General features: G+C 48.8%; 1 protein-coding gene across 2 annotated transcripts in view; it reads left to right on the top strand.

Annotated features, from left to right (window-relative positions):
* The window catches only part of CDH23 (cadherin related 23), a 234,593-nt gene that overhangs the window by 63,228 nt on the left and 157,529 nt on the right, over positions 1 to 13,836 (top strand). For both annotated transcript variants that reach the window (XM_032949465.2, XM_032949466.2), the window contains exons 8-11: positions 519 to 713; positions 1,090 to 1,218; positions 7,379 to 7,457; positions 8,178 to 8,290. In XM_032949465.2, the coding sequence (XP_032805356.2) occupies positions 519 to 713; positions 1,090 to 1,218; positions 7,379 to 7,457; positions 8,178 to 8,290 (516 nt within the window). The remainder of the gene's footprint in view (positions 1 to 518; positions 714 to 1,089; positions 1,219 to 7,378; positions 7,458 to 8,177; positions 8,291 to 13,836) is intronic.

Genomic DNA, 13,836 nt, shown 5'->3' with positions numbered 1-13,836 from the left:
AACCTTTGTTCTGCGTTATTTATACTGCACATACTTAACGTATTGAGGCCGTAAAACCCATGCGCTTTGACCAATAAAAACATTGGTTGAAAAATAAACTAGATACGTGGACTAAATCCTTCGATTACAAATAATTAAATATTTTTGGAAGTGGGTCCCTTTACAACCGAAGAGCCACCAACCAAAAAAATAAACCTTCTATTACCCATCGCAGAGATGCTGAAGAAACCATTGTTCCCAGATACTGACATCCAGGGCTTCATTTTAGTTGGGTCTGCCTGGGTAGGTGATCCAGAAAATATTTCCACACCCGGAACACTAAATCCAGTATACATTTCAGTAGTGCGTGTCCACTATTGATATACCACCACCTGGAATTTAACAACCCGGGTAAAACCAGTGAGACATCAGGCCCTGCCGCTACCCGCCTTCGCCAGCAGCCCGACACACGCGTGGCCCCGTCTGGCCAGCGTTGCGTGCGCTCCGCTCTCACCACTCGCTTTGCTCTGTGGCCGCAGGACACGGCTGTGGGCACGACGGTGTTCACGGTCCGCGCCACCGACCCCGATCAGGGCATGGGCGGCTCCGTCCTCTTCTTCTTCCAGCCGTCGTCCGACCTCTTCCGGTTGGACAGCGCGCGAGGTTTCATCACGCTCGTGCGCTCGCTCGACTACGAGACGGCCGAGGTTCACCAACTGCGCATCAACGCCACGGTGCGGGTGCTCGGCTCTCGATGGCAACGGCGGAACCTCGTGTTGGCCAAACTTCCCAAAGTAGGGCCACATAGCTCGGGCAATTGTTGGCGTCAGTTCCGGCTGCCTCTCCGCTCGTCTGTGATTTCGCACAAGGGAGAAGTTCTTTCTCTATCTCTCTGAGAGTGAGCAAACCCATGTTACAAATTCTAGATTATTAAAATGATTACGTCAAACAGAGTGAAGATTTTCCCAAAAGGCAGGTGCATTTAGCCGTAATAATGATGCAGCGTTCACAGCTAAACTGGATGGCGTTGACTGCCTTTGTTTCTTTATGCTTGTGCTCAATTTCATACGCACGCGTGAGTACACTGTGCGCGTGTCCGTGCTTCTACAGGACCAGGACCAGCGGAGGCCCCTGTCCACCATCACCAACCTCCTGGTCACAGTGCTCGACGTTCAGGACACAGACCCTTATTTCCTGGGCCTCCCCTACAGCACCAGCGTGACAGAGAACGTGCCGCTGGTGAGCCCCCCGGCGCAGCCGTCTGCACGCTCGCGCAACGTATTTTCCCCGGCAACAAAAGGAAAAACAATTTACATTTTATTTGCTCCCTCGCGGTTGCAGGGTCCCCACGTGGCAATGCGGTCTGTTTCCCGTGGAACTCTAAAGCGTGAAATTGGCCCTCAGTGGCCAAGGGTGATAACACTGCACCATGTTTTTAATTAACCTGTAATTCATTCATAATTAGCGCCGAAAATGGCATCGATCCCCAAGATCAATAGCCATCCGGACTCTTCGGCGTCACCTCCATTTAAACCGCTTATGGTATGAGCACATTAGCGGTTAATTGAACCTGCCGTTAATCCCGCGTATGGGCAGGTAGCGAGATCGAGGGAGCCGGGTTGACATTTAGAGTGGGGGGGGAGGCTAACAAGATGGAGCCCTTCCAAGCAAGGCATTGGCTCTTGTCGTGTCAGCATCTCCCTATGGGGGGGGGGGGTGGCAAAATCAGTGTCTTCAAATTAGATAATAAACATACTTACAGTCTTGTACATACACAGAGCTACAAGATTACATTCGTGCCTAAATATACTATAATTGAAACAATTACATTAATACACACGAATGTAACTTAGAAATATTTAAGTAAAAAATGTAACTTGCTTTAGCACTGTATTTTTTTTAAGCTGTCTCCACTGCAAAACGAGACGTTTGGTTTCAATGCACCCTCACACGGTTGTGGAGCACAGCAAACAGACAACCCTCACTCTAGGCTGTTGTCTTCTACCATCTATTCACGTTTCCCTGCCACACATGCATCTCCTGCAAACTGCACCACGCGAGTGATATTATTTATATGTATATCAATGATTGAAGACAGGCCTCGAGGCCTAAAAATGCGAAGTTAGGTCATCATTAGGCATCGTATCACTATAAGTTGTAATATATGAGTGAATTCGAATGGCGATGCGAACAAAGTTTTCAGAACATGATGAACACCTAAGGGCCCCTCTTAAGTGTAACGTGAAGGTCAACTCACCACGCTTGAGAACGTGGTTTAATCACGGGTGACTGAAACAAAGATTCAATCCCAGATGGTGTCAGCTCAGCGCTCTGACCTGGCGAGCCACTCGGCTGCCTCTGATCTATCATTTTTTTCTTTAAAAATTGGGCTCCTCCATCGGAGGAGGTAGCATTGAGCAGCAGCAGCAGCAGCAGGAGGACAGTGTGCAGGAACCACGGGGGCCCTGGAGCCTCCTCCTCATGCCTCTGGCATCGCCCAGAACTGTGAGGAGATTTACCAACAGGGGATAGAAGTTAGCAGCCACCCCCCCCCCCCCCCCGTATAAACAAAACTAACACCGCACCGGTGGAATACAATGCGGCGGGAGCGCGAGGATCAATTTCGCTTCAAAAGCCACGGCTCAATAATGAATTCTAACCCCGGTTAAAATTGTGTTAAACAAGAAAAACATGCAAGCATCGGTAAAACTCCCTTAGAGTTAAGACAGAGAGAGCTCAGAGCAGCAGAGCCTCACTTTTCCCGTGAGCAGGCGGCCTACGCCATTTATATGGAAATTGCTCAGTGGCGCTTGAGCAGAAATGCCGTCACTCACGCATTTAGACCTTCACCCATGTGGCTGTTAATACGCTCGCACACGCAAGCATGCACACCGCCGCACAGATGCACACCGCCGCACAAAAATGCACGCACACCGCCGCACAGATGCACACCGCCACACAGATGCACGCACACACAATGCACAGATGCACGCAGACTGCACAGATGCACACAATGCACAGATGCACACATGCACAGATGCACACACACTGCACAGATGCATACACACTGCACAGATGCACACATGCACAGATGCACATACGCAGGTCTCTAATAGGGTCGCCCACTCAACCCACCGTGCAGCAATCCAGCCCTCCCTCCTTGTCTCTAATCCCCTCCTTCTCCTGCCCTTCTTCCCTCAACCTCTTCGTCCCTGTGCCTTGCTCTGTTTGACTTGTCCACCTCATTCCTTGTAGAATAGCCGTGAAACTGGATCATCTGTTACACAGGGGTCAGTCTGATTTCCCCGCAGTGACACTAATTTTATTGACCCCGGAGGGATGATGGGCTGAGTGAACCCCCAAATCAGATTTGTAACTTGCACTCTTTCGATTGTGAGGCGCTCGCTCTACCGCTGAGCCACCTGGTCAGGTTCACTTCATGTGCATTCACTAAAAACTCGAGCCCCCTTAAGTCAATCGATTTGTGACTTACTGCGCGGCTTAGCAATGCCAATGCCCAGACGCGTGTGGTTTTTGGGCAAGGCTGGCAATGAGTTTAAACGGTCTCTTCGCTTGTCATCCAGTACAGCAGCACGTACATGTATGCACAAGTGTGCGCTTGCTCGCTCGTACACGAGCGCGGTTGGCTGTGTACGGTGCAAAAGAAGTTCAATATACGAGCGCACACCCGCCGTGTGTGCGCGCGCGTTCGCGTGTCTCCGTGTGGTCGAATTTCCCCGAACCAACCGGAGGCTCCCTTAATCGACGGGCTTACCAGCTTGCGTCTCATTGTGTACGGTGAGGAGGTATTTTGGTCTTGTGTGCGTAGCTCCCCACAAGACTTGACAGATAGCGTAGCGCTGGGACAGTCGAGAAGAAAGGTTAGACAAGTGAGCAGTGCTCTGGCATGAGAAGCGTTTGAGTTGAACCTTTTATATCAGTCTTGACAAGATCCATCGTATATATCCCTGTGCTAATAGCACTTTTCAGCACCTTTATCTGCAGGAGTATATAGCAAAGCAGTGCATTCGGATGGTTCAACAAATTCCAGAGTATCGACTGGACCTTTGTGCCTTTATATGATAATGTTGTAATACATATGATGAGCATTTTGTCCTTCTAAGTGCAGTCAGCTACGTTTAACATAGTTAATGAGGTCACAATCCATTGGGAAAAAAAAATCAAACCTCCGTGGGAGGTCGCTCATTCGCCTGTGCATCCCCCCATTGAGATGCCTTTCCCCCAGCCATCCGTGCTGTTACCTCGCTGCCCCGGTTCAGCTCCAAGCTCAAGACCTCCATATTCCCAGGCTTTCGCCACCAAATATCATCCAAAATAATAGAGGCTTTTTTTGGGGTGGTTAGATCGCTTCATATATAAATGTTGTGTCGTTAAAACCCGCCGCCACCCGACACAGCCAACCGGTAAGGTTTGTCACGTTAACAGAACGTGGCCAATTCGTCACTAGTACAGCACTAACCGGTTGTGTGTTGGAGAGCCAAGCGACAACATTTACAAACTGAGTACGACGTTTCGCCAGTAATTACAACCAGCTTCATCAGGCGACAACCAGATTTGTGGAGAAGTCCACCTGTTTCGTTCCTTACATAGAGGCTAAGATGTGGTGACCACGCTTATGCGGTCTTGTGCAAATTTGGGAGGCGGGGGGGGGAAATGAATGAGTCAACATATATTATGCATGCGCATTATGGAAGCCCTTTGTCTCTTGTCCTTCCTGTCCATTGTATTATAATCGCCGTCACTGGCTTCCTCGGGTATCTCTCTCTTTATGTACAAAATAAGAATGCCCACTGTTTCTGTACCGCGTCTTGAGATCCAGTTGCATATCGATGCACCTCCCCCGTACCTTCGATTAGCACGGTTGGCTCCGTGCGGTACTAAAGAAGTTCAACATACATATATACAAACCCACATAGAATTGGATTCTGTGATTGTCTGGAATTTTTATATTTTATTATTATTACGTTTCTTTACCCACTTTAGACCTGGATAAACAATAAATGGAAAAAGATATTTACATGACAGTGGCAGTACCGGCATAGAGATATGGAGTGGCTTTCAGGGCAAGCGTCAGGAGGAGAAATTGTAGAATCATGGGGGGGGGGGAAGGGTAACGTTATTGGCGCCTCTGCCACATCGTGACGGTGCAAATTAGAGATAATCTGCAGTCAAACCCACAAGAGTGAGAGAATGACTGCATTGTGCTACTTTTTACACCATCTGGCAAAGCAACGCTGAGATTACCTCGCTCGGTTTGCGTGGCCAAAATAGTTTATTGTTTTAATGAGGATTCGGAAAGGCCTATTTTCCCCACTCTACATTGAAGACAACGCACTTTTTAAAATAAATTTTATTAACTTCATTTTTACGTGGCCATATTAAACTCAGCTGACGTGTTTTTAATTTCGGTTTGGAGTCTTTTCGCTCGTTTTTGTCCCCTCAACTTATCTACACACACTCTAATGTGCACTGCATACATTTCATTACACAATTAAGTACGGCAATTTATTACATTTATCTATGAATATTTTCCGTGGCGGGGGAGCTTTAAGAATGTTTAGTTGTTTGGCAGAAGCGGCACGGGTTCCAAGAGACAAGCCTCATGAAAGGCTCGTCCCGTCGCACACGAGGGGGCTCAATTACAGCTGAACAACAGAAGCAGACACACACACACACACATACAGAACAAAAGGATACATTGAAATTAACCGAGACCACATAAGAACACCATTTCATCTTGTGGCCATTGACAAATGTTTTTTGCGAGTGTTACAATATAATGACGTCCCAGTGCTTGAGGTCAAAGAATTAACTTGAGCCAGAGGAACCCTCCCAGCTTGCTTTTATTCACGCTCCCCTCTGTCCGCAGACCCAACCAAGCTCACGGTGAAATAATAAAAATAATAATCCAAATTTCGATTTAAAGCTTTCGTGACTGCAATGATTCATCTTCTTTGGTTCTTTCGGTAAAGTCACGTAGAATGAGAATAAAATAATAAATTGATAAAATAAAATAACAATAATATACCAGACAGTCTCGTCCCTTCACCTGATGAAGGCCGGCTTGTGTTGTGGCCGAAACGTCGTGAGAATGTTATTGTGTTATTTAATTTTATCAATTTATTATTTTATTCTCATTCTACGTGACTTTACCGAAAGAACCAAAGAAGATGAATAATAATCCATTTTGGAAATGTGAGCAGTGGTGTTTGTTAGCGGGAGAATGCGCTGCTGGCCCGGGAGGAGGGCGGCCGGCGTGGATGCCGCCTGCCCCTCTGTGGCCAGGCAGCTGTGACGTCATGGTGGGAGGCCACAGCGACACTCCTTGTTTTGTTACTCCAATCATCCGCACAGAGCGTCGCCGCTCCCGCACGATCGCGACGCAGCTCCTGCGTCGCCTCTGTCTGGAAATCCACACCTTGCTTTTTTCTCCCCGCCATTTTTCTTCTGCCAACGAAATCTAAATTTTGGCAGCGCCATGCAGAGGCCTTCATCCAGCGGTGGACTGACAGTTTGCCTGATGCCGCCGATGATATCTCAATCTCAATCTTGCTGTCAGCCTCATGTCATGACACAGAGTTCCCGTTGTAACACTCAGAGAGCAGTGCATCTCCCCGTGCGTTCGAGAACAGCCCGCGGGTTAGCGTTTCCTTATCAGCCAGATTATAAGACTCTCCGGAAAGTAAGACGTGCCCCAAACTTGTCCGTTGTCAATGAAGTTACACAGATCTGGTCTCACACATCTAGCAAATTATAAGACACAACCGCATTTAGAATACAGGGGATGGAAAGTGCATCGAACAATGCAGAGAACATGGTGTTACAGGCTGATTGAATAACAAAAAAGCATATTTCCGTGACCTCTGACTCCACACATGAGAGGGCACTGCTCTCTCCCCACACTCCCTGCTGTGAATAATTTGTTCATCGTGTGGCAGTAAAACTGACATTCATAAATAATTTTTAATTCTCAGACCTATAAGTTAGTAGGATAAGGTGAGACAAAAACACGTGTTTAATGCAATTATTGTCCTGTGCAGTCATTGGTGACCAGGCTGAGACCAATTCACGAGAACCTCGTTTAATCACACACGCAGCTGCAACCCAAATTCGAATCCAGGATCTCAGCAGTGCATGCCGAGTGCTTTGACCCATGAGCCACTCAGCCACCTTCCATACCTGTTTAAAATGTGTGAGTTATTTATATTTATTTCAAACAGTAGTGATTTGCATTCAAGCGGTAGCCTTAAACATATTTTCAGTGGTTGCCTCTAAAGCCTTCAACCACGGGGGGGCAGAAAATAATTAATGTCAGATGCTGGAAAGCTTTTTTGCTTATTGTACCATTATACTCGGTTGTCCTATTTTTCACACGCAGGGAACATCTGTTCAGACTCTCCAAGCCAAGGATGGGGACCGGGGAAATCCGCGGAACGTCAGCTACTCGATAGTGTCAGGTACAAAATTTTGATTTAAAGCTTCCGTGACTGCAGGATAGTGTCAGGTACGGCGAAGATGCCCGCAGTAGTGTGGCGGCCTCGTTCAAGGGGCATGTGCTTGCCTTCCCGTGGATCTGATTAAAGTGACGGAATGAATCTCTCAATAATACCACGATCGAGTGGTGTGCAAATGAAAAGCTTAAGAAAATGAATAATTATTTAATCTCTCTCCGAGTTCCAGTCAGTGGCTGAGCGGGGGGCTTTCCTTTGTGGTGTGCAATTCCCACACCACAATTCTGCCATAGAGGACAGTGTTACAGTGTATCATGATCCCCATAGATCCCTGGAGAAATGAGAAAAGCCTTGTGAGAAGATGTCCATTAAAATTGGATGCCAAATGTCGCAGATACTTCAGGACCTTTTTTGCCCCCCCCCCCCCAAAGAAACTGTTCGATTTCTAAGTAGGATTTACTAAATGACAAAAATAAATATCTTTGCCCAGGAAAACATATTATGATGTTAAACAACTGATGTGCGCTTGTCTGTGTGATGGATGGGATTTAGGCTAAATATCTAAACATGGCGTGTGGTACTGGCAGGAATGAAAGGCCTCGGAATTGGCTGTCGAAATGACAGGTGAAATTTCCAACGGTTGGAGAAGCATCTTCTTTTGGTGAAATCTTTCCTTACCAGTAATTGCTTGTCTGTGTGCGTTCCCCCCCCCCCCCCACATCCCAGGCAACACAAATGATATTTTCTACCTGGACGCTCTGAGTGGGCTGCTGAGTGTGAACGGAGCCCTGGACAGGGAGAACGTGGCATTTACCGCTGGGCTCACGCTGCGAGTCCGGGTGAGAGCGGAGTCCAGCTTTACCGCAAGCCCTTACACTTCCTGGCTTGCATGATAATGTCTTGCAGGAGTCGTAACCAATCAGGGTGGCATCCTCGCAATGGTAACACGTGCTGGCGTCTTGGTCGCACGCAGACGGAACGAATGTCCTGCCTGTGTAAGTGCACAACCACGTGATAGATGTGATGTCACCAATGGCGAGATGTTAACGCCTTCGCCTGCTATGGAAGAGGTTGTGGGTTCGATCCCAACACTGACGTCTTCATAGTTTGAGTTTGCGGTGACTCTCTCTCTCTCTCTCCATGGTTTTCCCTATATTTATAATCAACATGCGTTTAGAGTATTTAGCTGCTCTAAATTCCCCTGTGATAAGCCATTTCATTGAGCTATGATTTGTGATAGCCAGGTTGCTTCTGAAAAAGAGGTCTTTCGCTAAGTGGGCTTTACCTGGTAAAATAAAAAATAGTTTAAATATATACTTCTTTTGTGACCACATCGTTACTGACCAACACATTCAGTTTTTGTTGTTGTTTGTGCTTGTGCACCGCTGCCAACGCAGCGGCACCAAAACAAAAGATGCATTTAATGTTGGAAAAACACGGGGCGTCATTGATAGCATCGGCGTGATGAGACAAGGGAGGTGGATGGAGTTAGGTAAGAAATAACCTGCTGCTTTAGGGTGGCAGTAAACTGCGTTTTATGTCAATTGGCTCGTTAAGTGCAATGTTGGCCTAGATGAAGTGATGATCAATATGAATGTTTGGCTGTTTGTAAGATGTGTATGCCGCTGCGACAGTGCTGCACAATGGAAGTGATTGGGTTGGTACAGTGAGGGAAAAAAAGTATTTGATCCCCTGCTGATTTTGTACGTTTGCCCACTGACAAAGAAATGATCAGTCTATAATTTTAATGGTAGGTTTATTTGAACAGTGAGAGACAGAATAACAACAACAAAATCCAGAAAAACGCATGTCAAAAATGTTATAAATTCATTTGCATTTTAATGGGGGAAATAAGTATTTGACCCCCTCTCAATCAGAAAGATTTCTGGCTCCCAGATGTCTTTTATACAGGTAACGAGCTGAGATTAGGAGCACACTCTTAAAGGGAGTGCTCCTAATCTCAGCTTGTTACCTGTATAAAAGGCACCTGTCCACAGAAGCAATCAATCAGATTCCAAACTCTCCACCATGGCCAAGACCAAAGAGCTCTCCAAGGATGTCAGGGACAAGATTGTAGACCTACACAAGGCTGGAATGGGCTACAAGACCATTGCCAAGCAGCTTGGTGAGAAGATGACAACAGTTGGTGCGATTATTCGCAAATGGAAGAAACACAAAATAACTGTCAATCTCCCTCGGCCTGGGGCTCCATGGAAGATCTCACCTCGTGGAGTTGCAATGATCATGAGAACGGTGAGGAATCAGCCCAGAACTACACGGGAGGATCTTGTCAATGATCTCAAGGCAGCTGGGACCATAGTCACCAAGAAAACAATTGGTAACACACTACGCCGTGAAGGACTGAAATCCTGCAGCGCCCGCAAGGTCCCCCTGCTCAAGAAAGCACATATACATGCCCGTCTGAAGTTTGCCAATGAACATCTGAATGATTCAGAGGACAACTGGGTGAAAGTGTTGTGGTCAGATGAGACCAAAATGGAGCTCTTTGGCATCAATTCAACTCGCCGAGTTTGGAGGAGGAATGCTGCCTATGACCCCAAAAACACCATCCCCACCGTCAAACATGGAGGTGGAAACATTATGCTTTGGGGGTGTTTTTCTGCTAAGGGGACAGGACAACTTCACCGCATCAAAGGGACGATGGACGGGGCCATGTACCGTCAAATCTTGGGTGAGAACCTCCTTTCCTCAGCCAGGGCATTGAAAATGGGTCGTGGATGGGTATTCCAGCATGACAATGACCCAAAACACACGGCCAACGCAACAAAGGAGTGGCTCAAGAAGAAGCACATTAAGGTCCTGGAGTGGCCTAGCCAGTCTCCAGACCTAAAACCCATAGAAAATCTGTGGAGGGAGCTGAAGGTTCGAGTTGCCAAACGTCAGCCTCGAAACCTTAATGGCTTGGAGAAGATCTATAAAGAGGAGTGGGACAAAATCCCTCCTGATATGTGTGCAAACCTGGTGGCCAACTACAAGAAACGTCTGACCTCTGTGATTGCCAACAAGGGTTTTGCCACCAAGTACTAAGTCATGTTTTGCAGAGGGGTCAAATACTTATTTCCCTCATTAAAATGCAAATCAATTTATAACATTTTTGACATGCGTTTTTCTGGATTTGTTGTTGTTGTTGTTATTCTGTCTCTCACTGTTCAAATAAACCTTCCATTAAAATTATAGACTGATCATTTCTTTGTCAGTGGGCAAACGTACAAAATCAGCAGGGGATCAAATACTTTTTTCTCTCACTGTAGCTGGATACTCGGCGTTGCTGCTGAAGTTATAAATAACAAAAGTGAAAGCTTCTGCGCAGTGAAGAGCGCACTCAGGAACTATAATCACACTCGGTGTGATCACGATCACTTGGCACTATATGAACGTCGAACAGCAGCATCTCTCTTGAGATGCTATATACAACCGAAATGTAACGCATCGTTCATACTGCACACATTACATTGGGGCACTGTTAGGTAGTGTGATCCATTGGGCTCGTAAACAAACGTGATCGATAGCAAACTCAAGGCAGAGCAAAGATTCACAAACAAGCTTTAATCAACATTTACTTCTGGGAGTAAATACACGTAAGTGTAATAGATACGGGGTACGTTTCAGAAACCCACGTTGTGCGGTAGCCAATGCCCTCGATGCTATGGGCGGTTTGGCGCCTGGATTGAAGCCACCTTTCTCGCAAGTGGCAACCAGCGCCCGTGGGCAGTGAGGAGCAGACGAAGCTCTCGGTGAGGAGTGGATGAAGCTCTCGGTGAGGAGCGGGCAAAGCTCTCGGTGAGGAGTGGACGAAGCTCTCGGTGCAGAGCAGACGAAGCTCTCGGTGAGGAGCAGACGAAGCTCTTGGTGAAGAGCGGACGAAGCTCTCGGTGAGGAGTGGACGAAGCTCTCGGTGCAGAGCGGACGAAGCTCTCGGTGAGGAGCGGACGAAGCTCTTGGTGAAGAGCGGACGAAGCTCTCAGTGAGGAGTGGACGAAGCTCTCGGTGAGGAGCGGACGAAGCTCTCGGTGAGGAGCGGACGAAGCTCTCGGTGAGGAGCGGACGAAGCTCTCGGTGAGGAGTGGACGAAGCTCTCGGTGAGGAGTGGACGAAGCTCTCGGTGAGGAGCGGATGAAGCTCTCGGTGAGGAGTGGACGAAGCTCTCGGTGAGGAGCGGATGAAGCTCTCGGTGAAGAGCGGACGAAGCTCTCGGTGAGGAGCGGACGAAGCTCTCGGTGAGGAGTGGACGAAGCTCTCGGTGAGGAGCGGATGAAGCTCTCGGTGAAGAGCGGACGAAGCTCTCGGCGAGGAGTGGACGAAGCTCTCGGTGAGGAGCGGACGAAGCTCTCGGCGAGGAGTGGACGAAGCTCTCGGTGAGGAGCGGACGAAGCTCTCGGTGAAGAGCGGACGGAGCTCTCGGTGAGGAGTGGACGAAGCTCTCGGTGAGGAGTGGACGAAGCTCTCGGTGAGGAGTGGATGAAGCTCTCGGTGAGGAGCGGACGGAGCTCTCCGTGAAGAGTGGACGGAGCTCTCGGTGAGGAACGGACGGAGCTCTCGGTGAAGAGCGGACGAAGCTCTCGGTGAGGAGTGGATGAAGCTCTCGGTGAGGAGCGGACGAAGCTCTCGGTGAGGAGTGGAAGGAGTGGACGAAGCTCTCGGTGAGGAGTGGACGAAGCTCTCGGTGAGGAGTGGACGAAGCTCTCGGTGAGGAGTGGACAAAGCTCTCGGGCGGTGAGGAAAAAGCGTTTGACAGCTCTTAATGGCTCTGATTTGGAATGCAATGAGCTCGAGGTGTAGTATCTACAAGATGGACTTGTCATAGGCCGTACAAAGTGGATTGATTCACACCATTACACAGGATAATTAAAATCATAACAAGCACTTGCAGTCATGAGGAATCCAAAATGTCACGATTATTCTATTTTTATTCAAGAGCGTTTACTTTATAACGGGACCCACACTCACCCACACAGTTTAATCTACAGATGTCTCAAAGAACAGCATTTCAATTTTAGTTCAGCCTCCTATGTAGCCGTGCTACAAAATCTGCGATGCAACATTCTAGACCATGGCTCGTTGAATGAATATATTATTTTCATTAAAATATTCATCCTGCATAATCCGTCTGGATGGAACATCGCATTAAAAAAGTGTGTCCAGGGTGCCAACTGACACATACAGAGCAAACACGCAATCATGTGGCCTGTGACCGTTGCGGCTCATAACACTTCCACACTTTTTGTTGATGATTGATCCCGCACAAACCTATCTGATCATAATTAAAATCTTAGCGGGATGACTGCAATAAAACATCTCAGTACATAAAAAGCATTCCTTAATTTACACGTTTAATTTAAAGGCAGGTGAGCAACCACTGAGATCCTGCGGGAGACCTGGAATAGGACAGTCAATCAAGGTCGACATCAATGCTGCTGCTTCTTGTGCATGCATGGCACCCGCGTGGGAGAGCCGTGGTTACACTGCGTGACACCCACGTGGGGGAGCGGTGGTTACACTGCGTGACACCCACGTGGGGGAGCGGTGGTTACATTGCCGACACCCACGTGGGAGAGCGGTGGTTACACTGCCGACACCCACGTGGGAGAGCGGTGGTTACACTGCCGACACCCACGTGGGAGAGCGGTGGTTACACTGCCGACACCCACGTGGGAGAGCGGTGGTTACACTGCCGACACCCAGGTGGGGAAGCGGTGGTTACATTGCCGACACCCACGTGGGAGAGCGGTGGTTACACTGCTGACACCCACGTGGGAGAGCGGTGGTTACACTGCCGACACCCACGTGGGAGAGCGGTGGTTACACTGCTGACACCCACGTGGGGGAGCGGTGGTTACACTGCCGACACCCGCGTGGAGGAGCGGTGGTTACACTGCCGACACCCACGTGGGGGAGCGGTGGTTACACTGCCGACACCCACGTGGGAGAGCGGTGGTTACAACGTCGACACCCACGTGGGAGAGCGGTGGTTACACTGCTGACACCCGCGTGGAGGAGCGGTGGTTACACTGCGTGACACCCGCGTGGGAGAGCGGTGGTTACACTGCCGACACCCACGTGGGAGAGCGGTGGTTACACTGCTGACACCCAGGTGGGGAAGCGGTGGTTACACTGCCGACACCCACGTGGAGGAGCGGTGGTTACACTGCCGACACCCACGTGGGAGAGCGGTGGTTACATTGCCGACACCCACGTGGGAGAGCGGTGGTTACACTGCTGACACCCACGTGGGAGAGCGGTGGTTACACTGCTGACACCCACGTGGGAGAGCGGTGGTTACACTTCCGACACCCACGTGGAGGAGCGGTGGTTACACTGCCGACATCCAGGTGGGAGAGCGGTGGTTACACTGCCGACACCCACG

Source organism: Petromyzon marinus, chromosome 8, assembly GCF_048934315.1.
Source record: "Petromyzon marinus isolate PM22_M1 ecotype Great Lakes invasive population chromosome 8, UKy_Petmar_22M1.pri1.0, whole genome shotgun sequence".
In the NCBI taxonomy this organism is placed as follows: domain Eukaryota; kingdom Metazoa; phylum Chordata; class Hyperoartia; order Petromyzontiformes; family Petromyzontidae; genus Petromyzon; species Petromyzon marinus.
This window is presented reverse-complemented; position numbering and strand designations above follow the sequence as displayed.